Genomic DNA, 19,734 nt, shown 5'->3' on the forward strand with positions numbered 1-19,734 from the left:
CCTTTACGTTTTTTTCAGCACCCTCAAAACTGGCATTTTTGCCGTTTATGGGTGTGCACACTCCTCCTCCATTGCCTTGAAGACATGCAGGGTCCAGAAGTCCATCTCCGTGAGGTCGTTGTCTGGTGGGATCATTCTGTCACGGTCGGGCTTGAGAGCTTTACGGTTCAACTCCAGGATGTAGAGAACATGATCAAATGCAGGTAAAAATACTTATTGTGTGCAATGATAGCAACAGCAGGATAAAGCAACTCAGGAAGGTAGACGGAAAAATGATAATGAACCCACATGGGGAAACGAAATAGACAGGAGTAATTAGGGACAGGTGTGGGTGATTAGCACAACCAAGGAAGACAAGGCAAAACAGGAAGTCAAACAGTTGAGCTATCCATCGGCAAACATGATATAACAAAGCTGGGTGGCTCAGGTGATAGCACCACTGATTAATGGTGCAGGGGTTCATGGTTCAAATCCTGGCTAGTGTTATTTTTCCAGGTCCATCATGCATCGTACTCATGACCTCCGTTATAACATCCTCAGGTCTTGCCGGCTGGGTAGCTCGGCTGGTAGCACCACAGATTAATGGTGCAGAGGCTCAGGGTTCGAATCCAGGTTTGGACAAATTTGGCTGGTGTAATTTTTCCACGTCCATTAGCCATCGTACTCATGACCTCCCTTATAACATTGACATGTTTGTCAGCTGGTTAGCTCAGCTGGTAGCACCAACGATTCATGGTGCACTGGGAATGGGGTTCAAATCCTGGTTGTGCTCACAAGAAAAAAAATAAATACAAAATTTTATTAACATATATATACATATACATATATACATACATATATATGCATATATATACACATATACATATATATACATATATATACACATATACGTATATACATACATATATATGCATATACATATATATACATATATATACACATATATACATATACATATATATGCATATACATATATACATACATATATATAGACATATATATACATGCATATATATACACACACACATACATATATATATACACACATATATACATATATATATTTACATACATATATATATATATATATACACATATATACATATACATATATATACATATATACATACATATATAGACATATATATACATATATATACATACATACATACATACATACATACACACACACACACATATATACATATATATATTTACATACATATATACACATATATACATACATATATATACATATATATACACATATACATATATATACACATAGTATATACATACATATATATACACATATATACATGCATATATATACACACATACATACATACATACATACATACATACATATATATTTACATACATATATATACACATATATACATATATATACATATATATACACATATACACATATATATACATATATATATACACGTATATACACATATATACATTTTGACCTATATACATTGTCAAAAAATAAAAAACAAATACATTTTTAATATATTCAATTTATTATAAAACCATATTATCACAAAACAAATTAAAATAGAATCACATTACTTATTTGTTTTATGATAATTATTTTTATTAAAATTCCTATTGCTTTTAATTCTTATTATTTTAAATATGTATAAATAAGAATCTTTAAGGAAAATATATTTGGTTTTTAGTTTCGCTGTAGTACAAGTCACTATTTAAATTATTTTATATTTTTATTATATTTTTCAAATATATTATTAATTATATAAAATGTACTAATCTTACCTTAAAAATAAAGTTTTTTTAAAATTTTTATTTGTTTTATTATTTGATTTATTTGTTTTTTCTTATTTATATGTAAATTATTTATTAATATGTATTCATCAATATTAAATACATTTTAAAATAAAAAATATTTATGAACTAAATTAAAAAATAATTTTAATAAATAAAAACATGATTGAAATTTTCATTTTTATTTCAATGAATGAATTAAATGTGTATTTTTTTCTGCCCCATAATAGGGTCTAATAAGTGTAACTGACAGGAAGTACACTTAGAGTGTGTGCAGCGTTTGCTCAGATGTCACTTTTTATACAAAAAAAGAGCGAAAAAGTGAAATTGAACCCCTGACATCCACAGGTGAGGCAGCTGATGTGGACTTTTGGGAAATTCCGAAAAAAGTTGTAATATTATGAGAATAACTTTGTACATTTCCGAAAAAAAAGTAAATTAATTCACGAGAAAAAAGTTCTTCATTTTCAAGATAAAAAGTCGTAATATTACGAAAAAAATGTTGTAATATTACAAAAATAAAGTAGTACGTTTCCGAAACTAAAATTGTAAATGAATTTATAAACTCTGAAAAATAATTCTAAATGTAATTTACGAGGAAATATTACGCGAATAGTTGTAATAGTAAATTGTAAAATTACAAATGTACTTTAGTAAATGTACTTTTTTCTCGCGAATTTACATTTTTGTCATAAAGTCCTAAATTTATGAGAATAAAGTTGTAAATGTATTAATTGGCAAACATTGGCATTTTATGCCATTTTGGGGCTCTTTTGGGCCCCCCTGTTGAGTATGTGTGAGGTTTCCCCTGTTTTTTTAACCAGAAAAGTGCATTAGAATGAAGCAGAAAAAAACTCAAAAAAACGACATACTAACCCTTTACGTTTTTTTCAGCACCCTCAAAACTGGCATTTTTGCCGTTTATGGGTGTGCACACTCCTCCTCCATTGCCTTGAAGACATGCAGGGTCCAGAAGTCCATCTCCGTGAGGTCGTTGTCTGGTGGGATCATTCTGTCACGGTCGGGCTTGAGAGCTTTACGGTTCAACTCCAGGATGTAGAGAACATGATCAAATGCAGGTAAAAATACTTATTGTGTGCTATGATAGCAACAGCAGGATAAAGCAACTCAGGAAGGGAGACAGACAAATGATAATGAACCCACATCAGGATAAGCACACACCTGAACTAAATAGACAGGAGTAATTAGTGGCAGGTGTGGGTGATTAGCACAACCAAGGAAGACAAGGCACAGGAACAGGAAGTCAACTACAAAACAAGAGCATCCAAAACAGAAACTAAAACCCAGTGAGGGAATATAGACAAACTGTCACGTGAGAACCTAGGATAGGCTGGATAGGCTTAGTCAACTGGCTTTTAAATTTTTTTTTTACAAAATTTGAAATAAGATTTCTAAAAGACTGCTGTTTTCAGAGCAAGCGCTGCTGGGATTTGAACCAAGAGCTCCCACACCATGAATCAGCAGTGCTACCATCTGAGCCACCCAGCCAGCAAGCATGCTTGATGATATAACGGAGGTGATGATCAAAATACATGCTGAACCTGGCGAAACAGCAAAACAAGCAACATTTGACGCTAGCCGGTTTTGAACTCAGGTCCCAGTGACCGTGACCCGCCGCTGCTACCTACTGCGCCATCCAGGCGGCAAGCTTGGTCGATGTTATAACGGAGGTGATGATGATACATGGTGAAGTAGCAAAACAAAAAATAACACAATGCCCACAGCCATATTTGCTCTAACCAGGATTTGAACCCTCAGCCCCTGCACCATGAATCTGTGGTGCTACTGGTTGAACTATCCAAGTCTTGAGGTGCATGATGGAGGTGATGATCACGATGAATGCTGGCCTGGAGAAATAGAAATGCCAAAACAGGCATCGAACCCTGATCCCCTGCACCAACGACCAGTGTTGCTACCAGCTGAGCTAGATGGCGAACATGTGAGACCTGATAACAGAGGTGATGGTCCCGATATGCGATGGCCTTGGTGGTGTTTTTAGATTTTTTGGGAAATTTAGAGCGAGTTGCATGGTCCCCTTTTAAGAAATCAAACAGCAGAATGTGCTAAATCCCACAAATAAAACATCAAAATGCACTGAATCCTCAAGCAAGAAATGTTTTTCACCACTTTTTGAACATGCAAATCTTTTTTTTTTTTTGCAGGCAATGTTTGTGCCGCCATCTGTTATCATTATTGCTTATAAAGGAGCCTACAACAGGATCTTGCTTTCCCAATGCATGGATGTACGCCTTCGTTTCATGCCGAATACAGTCACCCTACACACACACTCAGGAGCAATGTAAAGCTGCAACCACGTGCTATATAAGGCAAGGGTAAAAATACACAGCAGGTGTACTTGAAATATTCTGTAGGGCCGAATCCCAATATGCGAGAGCGGATGTGAGTCTTTTATGGTGATGAGCTGTCTGAGTGTGTTCTGTAACCTGCACCTCAGTGTTTATGTAGCGCTGATAGTCTCCAGGAAAACGAGCATGGGGTAGTGTAGGATGGGGGGGGTGGCGCTTGATATTTGCACAGCAGCCGTGCCGTCTGGCAGCGATGATGACTCCCTCGTGGCCCCAAAAGACAGCAATAAACCTTGAGAAAGCACGAGCCACGCTGAGAAATAGTCTGGCAAATGCGGAGTGCCGCACAAGTCAAAATATGGGAGACCTTATGAGATTTGCACTCTGGAAATCATAAAAAATAAAGAGTTTGCAGGAGGAATGAGGCTGTCTGCGGGATTAGACCACGCAAATGATTGTAGTTTTGGTGTTGTAAACGGACACCAGAGAGTCAAGTTGAAGTTTCACGTGGTTTCTTTGCTGGTTTTGCACCTTTTAGTCCAGTATCAAAAATCAAATCAAATCAACTTTATTTGTAAAGCACTTTTCCTGCAAAGACATGCAACACAAAGTGCTTTACAGAATTAAAAACAATTACCACAATTAAAAGGAAAAACAAATACTAAGAAAGCCCCTCCCTCCCACCCTCCATATTAGACACACACATACACACAATCACACACAATCACACACAATCACACACAATCACACAATCACACACAGGAGGGAGACATGGCATGGCACTGAGGATCAAGGAAACGCCACCTTTGGGGCCATATACACTGGGAGGAGCCGCAGGCCGTGCCATCGGGGGACCAGCACCCGGGCCCCCCGACTCCGACAGACGGGCAGACCCGACACAGGCCCCAGTGTGGAGGACCCCACTGAGGAAATACTGGAGTTAAAAGCTAAAGAATAAAAGCATAGCAGTAGAAGTTCAAAAGTTGGACTTAAAGAAATCCAGGAAGATGGTTGACCTCAGAAAAACAACAAGGAACACTCCCAGTGCTACCATTTGTGAGTCTATATAGTGTCCCATTTAGGAATGAATCCATAAAAATGTAGTTTACCGTCACTCAAAGGAGAAGCAGCACCCGTCATGAATCAGCAACTCGCAGTGAGACGAGATGAACAGCTCACCAACCAGTGCCATTTGCGCCAAGGCAATAACCAATCCAAAGTAAAGTTGCTGACAATGGTGAAAAACAGTAAATACAAAATAAGAGCACAAAACAGGAAACAACGCAAGAGTCAGAGCCTGACAACCGGAAGCAAAGGAACAACAAGGAAGTCGCCGCGTGCTACCATGTATGAGTCCATGTTATGTCTTATTAACACACACGTCAACTGTCGCTCTTACACAAACTTTCACTTTCTTAACATAAAAAACACAAAAACTTCAAAGTCAGAAATCAGCAACACTCAAAAAAAGGTCTTGCATGAACCTGGAGGAAAATGTGCTCGGCTGATGCAATATTATTGAAAAAATGACAACTTTTAGCGCACCAACGCAGGCACCACAATCCCAAAAAACAGCCCCCAAAATCCTGGAGGCCGAGGCTAATTGTGCTAGTTGGCTGCAAAAAAGAAATGATTCCCAAACTCTTTCAGCAAAGCCAAGCTCACTTTCCAACTCGGAGTCAAGAGAGAATATTTGCTGATGTCACCAGCCATCTGTTCCACTGGTGGCCCAGTCTCAGCTGGAGGGGGGCAAGTCTACGTCCGCCTGGTGGACACGGGAGGCATCGCTGCCTGCTGATCATTTCGGTGCCCGAGTTTGAATCTTGTGCGACAGCAGGTGAGCGGGCAGCAGATGGCCAAAGTGACCACCACCGAAAAAAAAAAAAAACTATTGTGTGTCTTTTAATAGACACAACTTAGTTAGCGCCGTGGATTCATGCACGCTCACACAGGAAGTGAAGAGATGCCATAGTTTATCATCAACAAGAGACGATCTTAATGCACACCTATATTCACACTTTAGACAATAAGCTGGCGAGAAACACCCCCCGCTGGCGGCGGGTTATTTAAGTCCTGTGGAGGTAACGGCAACACACTTCCTACGCCGTGACACTGACGTGAGATCAGTGTTAATTATTTCATAATGATTCATGACCATTTATTCACACACTTTTATTTAGAGTCATAATACACAAGACATAGCCCATATAGAAGTACTCAAGTACTCATGTAGTATGTGTAGTACTCCTCAGTTAAAGTACAATGTATAAGTCACACTGGTGTGTTTGGCTGCAATAGAGCTGAGCAGTGGTGCTGTCCATGGTGCTGACAGAGCTACACAGGTTTTTATTCATTTTGCAAAAACCAAAAAAAATAATAAAATGCGTAAAATTCACAGCCAAAACCTAATAAGAATTTCGGTCTGACTTTCATGGAAGTGGATACATTTTTTGTGTATTGTTACTGTATTTTTTATATTAATTTGAAAGTATTTTTACATAAACACACGTACAAAATTCAATTTAAATGTTCCATTATATAATTTTTCGATTAAATAAAAAAAATATTAAAAACATTTATTATATATATGTACATATATGAAATATATTATATTATATATTGGGTTTTATTTGTAAAAGTCTAAAGATAAATGAGCAACAGCACCTTAGAAGCAACACATTTTTATTATATCCTACAAACATATATTACATTATGATACAGTAAAAATGTACAGGGGGGGGGATGCTACACAAGACTGAGCTGTTTCAGGCCACAGCGGTTGTACCGTGGGAAGAGACAATAGCGAGTGTCCAGTAAACAAAGCGTACATCTTTGGTTCAATAACATGGAACACACACACACACACACACACACACTAGACGCCAACTTGGCGATATCTCGGGTAAAAGCTCACACGGCTGATTGGTACGCAAAGTCAACTCCCTAAAAATTCCGCCATGTTTTGCTTTGGTCGGAAGCATCACGCCATCCAGCGGGAAGAGCCGCCAGTGCGGAACACGGAGGCCAGAGATTGGATTAAAGATACACGGCCAAAGCACGCGTGAGGCAGAGAAGAGTGTGACATCGGGCGAGCGAGAGAGGAGCGGACAGAGACGGATGCAGCGTGGTCGTGGAGGTGATGAGATGGTGTAACGATTAGATGGCCGATACCCTTGAGCCTTCCTCCCGTATGCGGGAACCTGGAAGCACACTTTGGTGGGAAGAAGCTCTGCGCTTGTAAATAACGACGCCATCAGAGTTCAGCTGCGAGTGGATTAGCAGAGGAGACCACTCCAGTTCTCCCAGGAGGACGGAGGAACACTGGGGGATTCGACTATTTATGCTCTACTGGGCAGACATTTTGGAGTTCACAGGAAGCTCCACATTCCGTTTTTCTGGTTTTCCTAATTCCCCTGCAATGATTTGCTTTTACAAAAACAACCTCCTAATCAGATGATGTCATCTCCAAACTTTGCCAAGCTGAAGGTGACCCAGGAATGAAGGATGCTTCCATCTAGTGGTCACTTGTGGACATACATCTAAACATTTGGATCCACAATTCAAGTAAAAAAAAAACAAAAAGGCATTGTTAGCATTAATTCTTTCCAAATAGAAATCATTCCTCCATCAGCGTGCGGCACAATAGCCTGGGGGCTCACTCGCCACCAGGTCACGACACCCCGAGGTGTATTTCCAGAGGCGGATTCCATCTGTTCACCACATAAAGTCTTAACAAGTAACTCGTCCTCAGAATCAGAATCAGAATCAGAATCAGAAAAGGTTTATTGCCATGTATGATCAAACACATACTAGGAATTTGTTTTGGTATAGTAGGTGCATACACATCTATTAAAAAAGAATGAGAATACAAAATATGAAATACAAAATATGAAAATACAAAATATGAAAATACAAAATATACAGAATAACAGTATAAATATATGTACACAGTCTGTTTTTGTTTGTTATTCCGGAAGTGCAGTCTGATTGTTTTCCTAAGAGTCCAAACTGAGCGTTAATGTAACGTATACAATGAAAGTGTCAAAGTGTCAAAGTGGCAGGATGAGGCAGAGGTGGGGTGTGAAGAGTGTCATGTGGGGTTCCGGGCCTTGTTGATGAGGCTGACAGCAGACGGGAAGAAACTGTTCTTGTGGCGTGAGGTTTTGGTCCTGATGGACCGCAGCCTCCTGCCAGAGGGGAGCGTCTCAAAGAGTCTATGTCCGGGGTGAGAGGGATCGGCCACAATCCTTTCTGCACGCCTCAGGGTCCTGGAAGCGTACAGATCCTGGAGGGACGGGAGATTGCAGCCAATCACCTTCTCTGCAGACCGAATGACACGCTGCAGCCTGCCTTTGTCCTTAGCAGTGGCAGCAGCGTACCAGATGGTGATGGAGGAGGTGAGGATGGACTCAATGATGGAGGTGTAGAAGTGCACCATCATTGTCTTTGGCAGGCTGAATTTCTTCAGCTGCCGTAGGAAGTACATCCTCTGCTGAGCCTTCTTGATGAGGGAGCTGATGTTCGGCTCCCACTTGAGGTCCTGGGAGATGATGGTACCCAGGAAGCGGGAGGACTCCACAATGTCAATTGTGGAGTCACAGAGGGTGATGGGGACAGGAGAGGCTGATTTCTTTCTGTTGTCCACAACCATCTCCACTGTTTTTAGGGCGTTGAGCTCCAGGTTGTTCAGGTTGCACCAAGTCGCCAGATGGTCAACCTCCCACCTGTAGGCGGACTCGTCACCGTCAGAGATGAGTCCGATGAGGGTGGTGTCGTCCGCAAACTTCAGGAGCTTGACAGACTGGTGACTGGAGGTACAACTGTTCGTGTACAGGGAGAAGAGCAGAGGAGAAAGAACGCAGCCCTGGGGGGATCCGGTGCTGATGGTTCTTGTATCGGAGAAGTGTTTCCCCAGCTTCACACACTGTTTCCTGTCAGACAGGAAGTCTGTAATCCACCTGCAGGTGGAATCAGGCACGCTCAGCTGGGAGAGCTTCTCCTGGAGCAGAGATGGGAGGATGGTGTTGAATGCAGAGCTGAAGTCCACGAACAGGATCCTAGCGTAGGTTCCTGCGGAGTCCAGGTGCTGGAGGATGTAGTGGAGGGCCAAGTTGACTGCATCGTCTACAGACCTGTTGGCTCTGTAGGCAAACTGCAGGGGGTCTAGGAGAGGGTCGGTGATGACTTTGAGGTGAGAGAGCACAAGGCGCTCAAAGGACTTCATGACCACGGAGGTCAGGGCGACAGGTCTGAAGTCATTAAGTCCTGTGGTCTTTGGCTTTTTGGGAACAGGGATGATGGTTGCGGTCTTGAAGCAGGCAGGCACGTGGCATGTCTCCAGTGAGGTGTTGAAAATCTCTGTGAACACTGGAGACAGCTGGTCAGCGCAGTGCTTCAAGGCGGACGGAGACACAGAGTCCGGTCCAGCTGCTTTCCGGGGGTTCTGTCTCCTGAAGAGTTTGTTTACGTCTCTCTCGTGGATGGAAAGAGTCGTCACTGAGGTGGGTGAGGAGGGGGAAGGGAGGGCCATTAAGGCAGGTCTTGGTGGAGATGGCTGGAGCTGGAGCTGTTGGAAGGTGTCGAGGGGGATGGTTGCTGGACTGTCCTTTTGTCTTTCAAAGCGGCAGTAGAACTCGTTCAGGTCGTTGGCTAGGCGTCGGTCGTTGATGGAGTGGGGGGCTTTAGGCTTGTAGTTGGTGATCTGCCTGAGCCCTTTCCAGACAGACGCAGAGTCGTTAGCTGAGAATTGGTGTTGGAGCTTCTCAGAGTACAGTCGTTTAGCCTCTTTCACCGCCTTGCTAAACTTGTACTTCGACTCTTTGTATTTGTTTATGTCCCCACTCCTGAAGGCCTCCTCCTTCGCCAACCTTAGATGTCTGAGTTTGGCTGTGAACCAGGGTTTGTCGTTGTTGTAACTCACCCTGGTGCGTGATGGAACGCAGCAGTCCTCACAGAAGCTGATGTAGGACGTCACAGCATCTGTGTACTCATCCAGACTGTTGGTAGCAGTCCTGAACACATCCCAGTCAGTGGAGTCCAAACACGCCTGGAGATCCTCCACAGCCTCACTGGTCCACTTCCTTGATGTCCTCACTACAGGTTTGCAGAGCTTTAGTTTCTGCCTGTACGCAGGAATCAGGTGGACCATGATGTGGTCAGAGAGTCCCAGAGCAGCACGGGGGACGGCGTGATAAGCATCCCTGACTGTAGTGTAACAATGATCCAGAATATTCTCCTCTCTGGTCGGGCATTTGATAAACTGTTTGTATTTAGGGAGTTCGTGGGTGAGGTTGCCTTTGTTAAAGTCACCAAGGACAATAACTAAGGAGTCCGGGTAGGTCCGCTCCACACACAGTATCTGGTCGGCGAGCATGCGCTGTGCGTCCTGCACGTTGGCCTGCGGCGGGATGTAGACGCCAACCAGAATGAATGAAGCGAACTCACGGGGTGAATAAAAAGGCTTGCAGTTAATGGTGAAAGATTCCAGGTCAGGAGAACAGTGCTGCTGGATCACTGTCACATCGTTGCACCAACCACTGTTGATATAGAAACAGATTCCTCCACCTTTGGTTTTGCCGGAAAGTTCCGTGTCTCTGTCCGCGCGATGGAGTTGGAAGCCAGCCAGCTGCAGCGCAGAGTCCGGTATTAATCCACAGAGCCACGTCTCAATAAAGCACAAAACCGCAGATGAAGAGAAGTCCCTGTTTTTTCCCAACAGCAGTTGTAGTTCATCTAGTTTGTTGGGAAGTGAACGCACGTTAGAGAGAAATATCCCGGGTAGCGACGTGCGTAATCCCCGCTGACGAAGGCGCACGAGCGCGCCGGCCCGTTTTCCTCTCCTCCGGCGTTTCGCTGCGTGTGCAAGGGTGAGCGCACCTTTGACCAATATATCCAAAATTTCCGCTGTTGGAAGCAGAAATTTAGGAAGTAAATCCTCTGGTGTTGCTCCCCTGATGTTCATGAGCTCTTCCCTGGTGAAAGAGCTCCCGGTACCGGCGCAAAAAACAGTTTTATAACATAAAACAAAGCAAAACAATGCGCACCAACACACCGAGGCAGCCGTCCGCGGCGCCATCTTGTTGTTTCTTCTTGTCCTCAATGTCACCTCTGGACCATGATGTGTGCGGAATAATCCACAGCATATCTTCTGACATGAACACCACATGTTTCTTTTTTCCTTTCCATCAACACTAAAAAAATATATTTTCTTTATTTCCACAATTGTGGTTAATAGAGGATGTGTTTAAAACGCCAGGTGTGGACGTGTGTGAGAAAGGTTAGTATTTGTGGAACGAGGGAGGAAGGAGCTATTTCAAAAATAAATATCCTGTCCCGTTAGTCTATGATAGCGCCACAAACCAAAGATATTGTTCCATTTAGCTCTTGGATAGGACGGATAAACTCAGATTTCCATGGGAACACATGGGACATAATGAGAATCTACGGTGGGAATTTCCCAAAAGACTGCAGCTGTGAATGTAAAGGGAATGAAATATAATACTGATGCATAATATTCATTCATTCATTCACTACCGCTTATCCTCACGAGGGGCACATCCTGGACTGGTGGCCAGCCAATCACAGGGCACATATAGACAAACAACCATTCACACTCACATTCATACCTATGGACAATTTGGAGTGGCCAATTAACCTAGCATGTTTTTGGAATGGGGAGGAAACCCACACATGCAGGGGTTTGCTGCATAATGTTGATATTAAAAATATTTTAAAAATTTATGAAAAGATTTGTATTTTGTAAAAAAAAATTATATAACATTTAATATATATTTTTATAACTTTAATATGTATATTTTATCTATTTAGAATTGTTATAGAATTAAAATATATATATTTTCTTCCACTTTAATATATAATTTAATGTATATTTCCTATATAATGTAGAATAATTTTTTTAAATGTGTCTGCTCATGCCATTCCAGTGGTCCACCATATTCCAATTAATGCCCACTTCTTTCTCATGAATTCCCATGTCCAACTCACTTGATTGATGTTATTTCCACTGTTAGAAATTGCAATAAACTTGAGTCAAATGTGGTTTAAAGTAGAGGTCACCAACCATCGCTCTGTGAACGATGAATAATCAATGATTATGTTTCAAATATGTTTTATGGAAATGAAAATACTGTTGGAAGTAAGGGTTATTTCCTTGGAAAATTAACACCCTGTTTGTTCGGAAGCCCACAGTTGGACTTTTGTCACCACCCCCATTTTTGTCCTTGAATGCACCACAGTTGCGTGCTGTGATGCAAAGTGAAAAGGTTGGGAACCGCCGCTTTAAAAGGTACATCTAACACTAACCATATACCATTTCCATAGGTGTGGTGTCATGTTCAAGTCCCATATGGAGGGTACCAAGAGCAGAAAAGCTAAATTATGGAGTGCATGGAAGGGTCCAACATATGCGAGTTCAAACAGTGGCAGAAAAAGCATCCCAAGGAAGGTAAATGTGTGGTTTTCATTGCTTACATTTGATGTTAGCGGGTCAGGTGGCAGCCAGACTGCGGCTCGCAGTACCTCCACTAAGATAAAGCCTCCCACGGACGGGCTCCTGTCGCCGGAGCTGCCAGCGATAAGCGAGAGGCTCACTAACGGCCCGACACGAGCGAAAACACGAGAGTCTGCTGCGGAGATAAAGAATGTGAGCGGCGAGAGGAAAATAGGAACAAGAGCCATCAACTGCAGGCAGCAGGCGCCGACGCCATCTTTATCTTCCATCTCCTGTATGAGTGAGAGCGCCGCGATCGTAATCTGAGGGAGCTGCTGTGCGAGCGCGGGGCCGCCGAGTCATCAATAACCCACCGGCGTTGCGGAACAAACACGCGGGCAAGGTCAAAGCCATGTGGGAAGAGGACGCGAGGACGCGTCGGTCCTTCCGCTTTGGATGAGTCCATTCCTCCAAGAAGCAGGTGAATGGACGCATGAATGGAGGAGCGGGGGCCCGACTTTCTGCTTTCTTCGCCAAGTTGGCAAGAACAAACAGGTGGGATTTGGCGGGGAAGGGCGAGGGGGGGGGCATGTGGCTGGCTCAGGCAGAAAGAGGTGAAAAATTACGGCTGGCGATCCCGCCCGCCCGCCCCACTGACAGGCAAGCTGCTACTGGTGGATGCTGGAGGTACTTCGCCAGGCAGGAAGGATGGGCGTCTTGTCTTCTCCAGCCCTTTTCTGTGTCTCTTTGCTCTGTAAGGCCTCTGGAGGGTGAAAGCAACAAGGCCTCGCTGGCTCCGAGCTGATTGGTTCCGGTTTAAGTCTTCCGGTCCTCATTGGTCCGCTCACTCCTCACCTTCTTCCACGTACGTGGATGGAAACCAGCCGATCTAAATGGGAGAATGGATGACATATTGATTGATGACACGTGCTAACTGCTGACGATACTAATAATTATGCTATGAATTCTATTAGACAGAAAAGTTGACATGAATATGGAAAATAAAGCTCTGATTTAACCAAAACTGTTTATGCCGACAACTGAGCACCCCACAATGGAAAACCCCAAAAGTTAAAGAATTTAAGAAAGTCTACTTCCCAAATGTAGGTACATTAGCATTTTATATTTTTTATTATAATATAACATATTAGAATTGGGATACTCCATCGGGACCGTTCCAATACGGTTACAATGTCCTGAATGGGATATCGGAATATATAGAAATACAACTGATAAAAAAAAAGGTAAAATTTAAAAAAAGCATAAAATTAAAAAAAAAATTAAAATGGAAAAAAATTACTACATAAATCCAATTGATTTTTTATGCGATGTATATTTTTATTTTATTTATTTTATCTATTTTTATTGTTTTATTTGTTCTTTATTATTCACCGCTATGCCACTTTGACCACAAAGATGAACATTATTTCCCTTAAGGGCGTGTGAACAACGTACCCTTCCGTTGACCTCCCCCCTCCACCACCCGTTGGCTCCGGACTTGGTGTAAATCTTCACCACGTCGCCTTCCTGCAGCGAGAGCTCCCGCATGTCACGTGAGCTGAAATCGTAGCGGGCGATGGCCACGCCGATCACCTTGGGTGTAAACACTGTGGATGGGTGACAAGGAATTAGCATGTTAGCATTAGTTGAGTGTATTTGTATGAAAACACCAAAGCACACGGACACGGTGTTTTAGCGTTTTGGGTTTGCATTAGCATTTAGCTTCCTGTACTTTACAGTAACTCGGCTGCTATGAGACACACAGGTGGAACAGGTTCGCTAGTTAGTGCGCTTCAATGCCGCCTGTACGCCCCCCCCAGCTGCCGGTGCCGCTGGCTCTCTTCTCACTTGTCCAGAAAGCGAGGCTGACATGCGGAAATGGAATGTCAGACCTTTCCAGACGTGGCCGTGGGGATGGAATGGCTGACAAGGAGGTGCACACTTACACCTTCTTAGCTTGACAGGCCGACACACACTCGCGCTCACACAGGAGCAAAGCGAGCCACATACTGTAAACCTTACGAAATGTACTCGGCAATGCCACAGTGTATAAAGCACAATACATGGACAGGATGTGACACACCCGGGGGGGCGGGTTCAAGCGAAAAGGCATTTCAATGACAAATTAATTCTAAATGCAGGCAACCATATTGATTGGACAGATGTGTAATTTAACTATTTTGGGGGTTTAGGGACCCCCTGTATGCGTTCCGGGTCCAATACTACAATAAAACAGCTGTAGATATGCTTCTTAATTTATATTTATTTAATTTGTGTGTTTGAGGTGATGCATTTAAAGGGACGGCGTTGGACAGACAGACACAGAAAGAAGTGTGATAGCTGTACCTGACCAGAAGGGGGCAGAGGAAGGAGGTACAAAGCTGTAGCCGGCGGGGGTTACAAAAGAGAGGCCGCAGAGCAATGGGGCTATGGCGGGGCAAGCCAGGCAGGGATGCGAGAGGGAAGAGGGCGATGTTGGAAGAGGGAGAGAAAAGCAAAGAAAGATGTTTGAGGTTCCAAAACAACACAGCCTCTGCTTGAAAGACGTTCTACAAACCAAGTTCACGACTTTTTGGACAAACATCTCACTCTAAGAAACCCAAAACATTGAATCTTCTCGACTATATTGAGTAATAGGAATGTAACTGGGACTATAGGGGTGCTATTTCATGTCTAAAGGTCTCTAATTCTCAATACTTCCAAGTCAACAGGCCTGTGTTAATACGTGGCTTTTTGAAAGTACCGCTCATCGGCTCAGTAGCCTCCAATGGCGTCCAGGTCGGCACGCCCGTCTGATTAAAAACGCCACCAGCTACATTTTTGTATACTACAAAGTGCTCGACTCAAGAAGAATAAAACGGAGTATATAAACAAGGAAAAGTAATCCGTCCACGTTCATTTCTATTTTCAGGTCGTTTGGCCGCAGATACTTTACTTCCTGCCTCCAAGTCAATGAATTCCCCCCAAAGGAGCATTTGTGTTCTTCCGAAGCAACAATCGGTTAACATTCCTCCTGCCAACAATGTGACCCTCAGCACGCCGTCCAGGCGGCAGCGTACCCGCTTCACAAAAGAAAGTAGAAATACTTTGACTTTCTAAAACCACCAATTGATGATCGCTGTTGCTCAGTGTGGCTGTGCCCACGCTGGGTTTAAACGTCTTTTTTTTCCACTGGCATTGCTTGAAAGACTCAGCTTGGCAGCCGCATTGTGTGCAGTGGAAGCTTTTTTTGAAAAGGTGAACCACTTTTCCAAAGAGGCAAAGTCCAATGTGACGCTTTACCACACGGAAATATATCAGAAAAAAACATGCTCAGAATTTCCAAAAATGAAAATTAGTGAACACAAGCTAATGCTAGTCAAACATTAAGTATCTAGTACTCGTATGCACACCTGAAGCACAAGGCAGGGGATGAATAGTACCGTCAAAATATTCATCAATCCATCATTATATTATTTTTATTACTTGCATTTATTGAAATTCCTTTGACATATTATCCGTATCCAAAGGGTTACTATGGTTACCTGCAGCTGCTCTTCACTCCCCAAAAAGATCATTAAAATGTGAGCTCAAAGTGACGGACAGCAGCTGCTCGTGTCCAAGTCGCCAAAGAGTTATGTTCCTCTTTCATTCAGCCGCTGATTAGCAGCCCGAAACTCTCCAGACGTTAGCATGGATAATGACTGACAAGGTAAAAAAAAAAAAAAAAGGAGGGGGGGGTGCTGTTTGGCAAGCATAAACTGTCATCGTGTGTTGAATTACAAATAGTCGTGCCGCTAGAAGAGAGAGGCTTTTATGTTGAGGTGCTCAGCCAGGTTGGCAACAACAGAAGAAGAAGAAGAGGAGCAGAGGAAGAACGCAAAAGAAAAATACATATTGCTGAAAACCCAGCATCAGTTCTGCAAAATCCTGAAGTTCTGATTCAAAGAGAAGACGCTTGCATGCAGAATGCCTGATCAGGGGTGTCCAAAGTGCGGCCCAAGGTCTTTTGTTCTCCAAAAATGGAAAAAAAAAAAATCAATCATTTTACAAGAAAAGTCGAAATATGAGAAAAAAAAAAAGGGGGGTAAAATAGATAATGGATACAGTTAGCATCATTTTGTCAAAATAGTTGTCAAAATTAATTTTTGGAAAATGTTTTAAACCTGCAAAACGAGGAAAAATACGTACTGAATTTTTATGAGAAAATAAAATATTAAATATATAAATAAAATATATTTGGAAAATTATTCTAAAAATAGCAAAAAGTAGAGGGGGGCACTAATTTTTGGTTAATTAAATTTAGTATCATAAAAATACACAAAAAATGGGAAAAAAATGTAATTTTGAGAATAAAATGGTGGAATATTTTAGCATTTTAGCTAATTCAGCCCTCAAAGTCAAAAGGAGTTATTTCCCCGGAGCTTTAAGCAGATAATTGAACTCCCCTGGAACTTTTTTATAGTACTTGATGGTCTGAAAACTGCAGATACTGTTGTCCAATGAAATGAGACCATAAAGAAAATCAGTGGAGATGGAAGAGTTGCTTTTACAGTCGAGCCGAGAAGACCGCGCTCCCACGTGAGTTGAAAGCGCCGTGGAAAAGGGATGAAGAAAGCGCAGCAGACAGCGAGAGCGGTGGGCAGAGAAATGAGCCGAGCTGGAGGAACGACGGTCGAGAGATGCAAGGTGGGAGCGCGAACCGTCAACACTTTGAAAGGTCGGCAGAGAGGGGGGGGGGGGGGGGGAATGTCAGATCTGCCAAAAAAAAAAAAAAAAACACTCCGTGGGGCTCGCAGACTTGACGTGTTCTTGTGAGAAATGGGAAATCTAACAAGATGTGTTCAAACAAACACCAGTAATCATCGATAAATGTTAATGGCTGAAAGTAGATGGTACCAAAACGTGAAAAGCCCAACCTTTCCAACACGATTACTTCAGGTACAAAAGTCCCACTGAGGGGAAAAAGAACGTCTCTTAACCTTTTGGAATCTCTCTTAAACTGACTCCCTGTGACCTTTTTATCGAAAGTACGCTGAAAAGGCCACACGGATCAAAGTCATAAGCATGTTGCCGTGTTTTGTGGCGCTTTATTTTCTTTCCCGCCTCCTCAAGTGGACTTACTGTTGCTGCCGGAGCGGTTGAAGCGATGCATGGTCAAGTTCTCCACTTCCCGGTATGGATACTGCAGCGTGGTGTCCAGACTTCGAAAGCCTTCCCTCAGGGAGTGGTGTTTGTAGTACTCAATCAGCTCCTACACACACACACAAAAGACATTCAACCACGAGAATGAAATCATTCTTTCTTGTAGTGTAGGTAAGAGGCATACACTATGTTTTCATGCTGACATTATGACCAAGTCATTTTATAGCAGCTATTTAATGTAGGAACACACACACCCTTGTATATAGGTGTATTATCTTACATTGACATTTGTATTTTATTATATTTACATCGTTAATTGAATTAATAGAAATAATTCAAATAAGTACATTTTTAATACAATTTAAAAATGTACACAAATTCATATACGGCTACTATATTTAGATATTTACATATACACACACACACACACACACACATCAATATTATATTTTTATTACATTTATTTATTTAATTAAAAATAAAATTTTGTAAAATTAACAGTTTATATTTAATTTCATTTTATTTTAGCCAAGCTGATTCTATTTCATTTTAACTCATCCCACATTTTTTTTATTTTATTTTATAAAATATTTAAATGTACTTTCAACAACTTTTTTTTTTAATTTTCCCATTTTATTATGATTTTTTTTTAAATTGTTTACATTTTAATAATTTTTTAAAATTAAAATTCTCTATTTTTTTTATTTTTATTTTAAACCAAGCAAGTTCCAATGTATATTTTCAGAAATCTTGCATATAAAGTGTTGAGAGTATCGACTCCAAATGGTGTAAAAGCGGTATAGGTGGTGTATACTGCACAAGTTGTGAGAGTCCAATGCCGGACGTACCCAATGATGCCCAAAGCCCTCAGGCCACGGTAAACGCGTCCCTAATAGTTATTATTTTTGTGCACCCTGCTAAAATAAAAATCCTGTTTTGACACTTCATTAATGAAAGCAATGATTTATTCATGAAATGCAGTGGTGGAATGGGGGGGTGGGGTGAAAAAAAGAAGAAAGGGTCTGAACAGACTCACAAATATGCTCCTGAACGTCTTATTCTCGGCGATGTGGAAGCAGCCCTCCTTGGTCAGAATCTTGATGTGCTTCACGTCGTTGTTGTACCTGCGGGCCATTGAATAAGTTATGAGTGTAATTTCCCTCCCTGATCACCGCCATCGATCGGTGGCCGGCCCCTGGCCCCCCCGTGGACGCCATAATGGCATGCGGGGGGTCCTAAGGGTGGGTGACGTGCCGGTGATGGGTGATCCAGGGAACTAACACCCCCCCCCATTGGCTTATTTGTCATTCATAGTCTTGCTCTACTCCAGATTATTCACCTTTGTGGTCTTTGTCCTTTTATTTAACGCGACAAAGGAGTCATGGTTGTCTGCTCTGGACCCCCCCAGTTGTAAAGTGTCGTGGCAACACACGTTTTCCGTGTGCTTCCGAGAATACTGAGAAGTTTTAACATGTAAAATTTAAATTTATTCCAATTAGGACTTTAAAAACACTCACATTTAGTGTATTTTCTCTGAATGAATGGCTAAAAGACGCCCCCTACTGGTGGAAAAGCATGTTTCCACCGATTCTACAGGATGGAATGAATAGTTGTCTAATAAGCATAAAAAAAAAAAAATTCCCATCCTTATTTTCCAATTGAAAATGAATAGCCAATATCAATGCTGCCCCCTAGTGGTGGAAGTTCAAATCACATGTAACATTTTATCGTATGCACCATGGCATCGTTCAAGTCGTCTTACTTGATGCTGATGGCGTACTCCGTGAACTCTCTGCTGCGATGGCGAACCAGGTAGGTGCTGTTGACCCGGTTGATGAGTTCTGCCTCCGCCTGGAGTCGCTCCATGGGCCCCGCAAACCTGGGACCCCCGAAATGAACACAAGCTCAAGGACAATGCGTCGATGTGGGAATGTTGGAGTTGTTTAAAGCCAACATGGAAGTGCTTTTACAGCCGGAAAGGCTGAAAAGTCTCAATTTGCCGTCTTTTTATTTGGGTCCCTTAAAGCTGATTTAGGG

General features: G+C 42.2%; 1 protein-coding gene across 2 annotated transcripts in view; it reads right to left on the reverse strand.

Moving 5' to 3' along the window:
- Positions 1–11,040: 11,040 nt before the first annotated feature.
- LOC131108802 (guanine nucleotide exchange factor VAV3) overlaps positions 11,041–19,734 on the reverse strand; it is a 50,283-nt gene continuing 41,589 nt past the window's right edge. Inside the window, exons 23-28 of one of the 2 annotated variants that reach the window (XM_058060136.1) lie at positions 19,460–19,576; positions 18,734–18,821; positions 17,677–17,806; positions 14,920–15,000; positions 14,029–14,180; positions 11,041–13,462 (exon numbers count right to left, since the gene is read on the reverse strand). In XM_058060136.1, coding sequence (XP_057916119.1) covers positions 13,418–13,462; positions 14,029–14,180; positions 14,920–15,000; positions 17,677–17,806; positions 18,734–18,821; positions 19,460–19,576 — 613 coding nt within the window. In that variant the 3' untranslated portion in view covers positions 11,041–13,417. The remainder of the gene's footprint in view (positions 13,463–14,028; positions 14,181–14,919; positions 15,001–17,676; positions 17,807–18,733; positions 18,822–19,459; positions 19,577–19,734) is intronic. The other variant, XM_058060137.1, reaches the window with a different exon arrangement.

Source organism: Doryrhamphus excisus, chromosome 21 (genome assembly GCF_030265055.1).
Source record: "Doryrhamphus excisus isolate RoL2022-K1 chromosome 21, RoL_Dexc_1.0, whole genome shotgun sequence".
Taxonomy (NCBI): Eukaryota; Metazoa; Chordata; class Actinopteri; order Syngnathiformes; family Syngnathidae; genus Doryrhamphus; species Doryrhamphus excisus.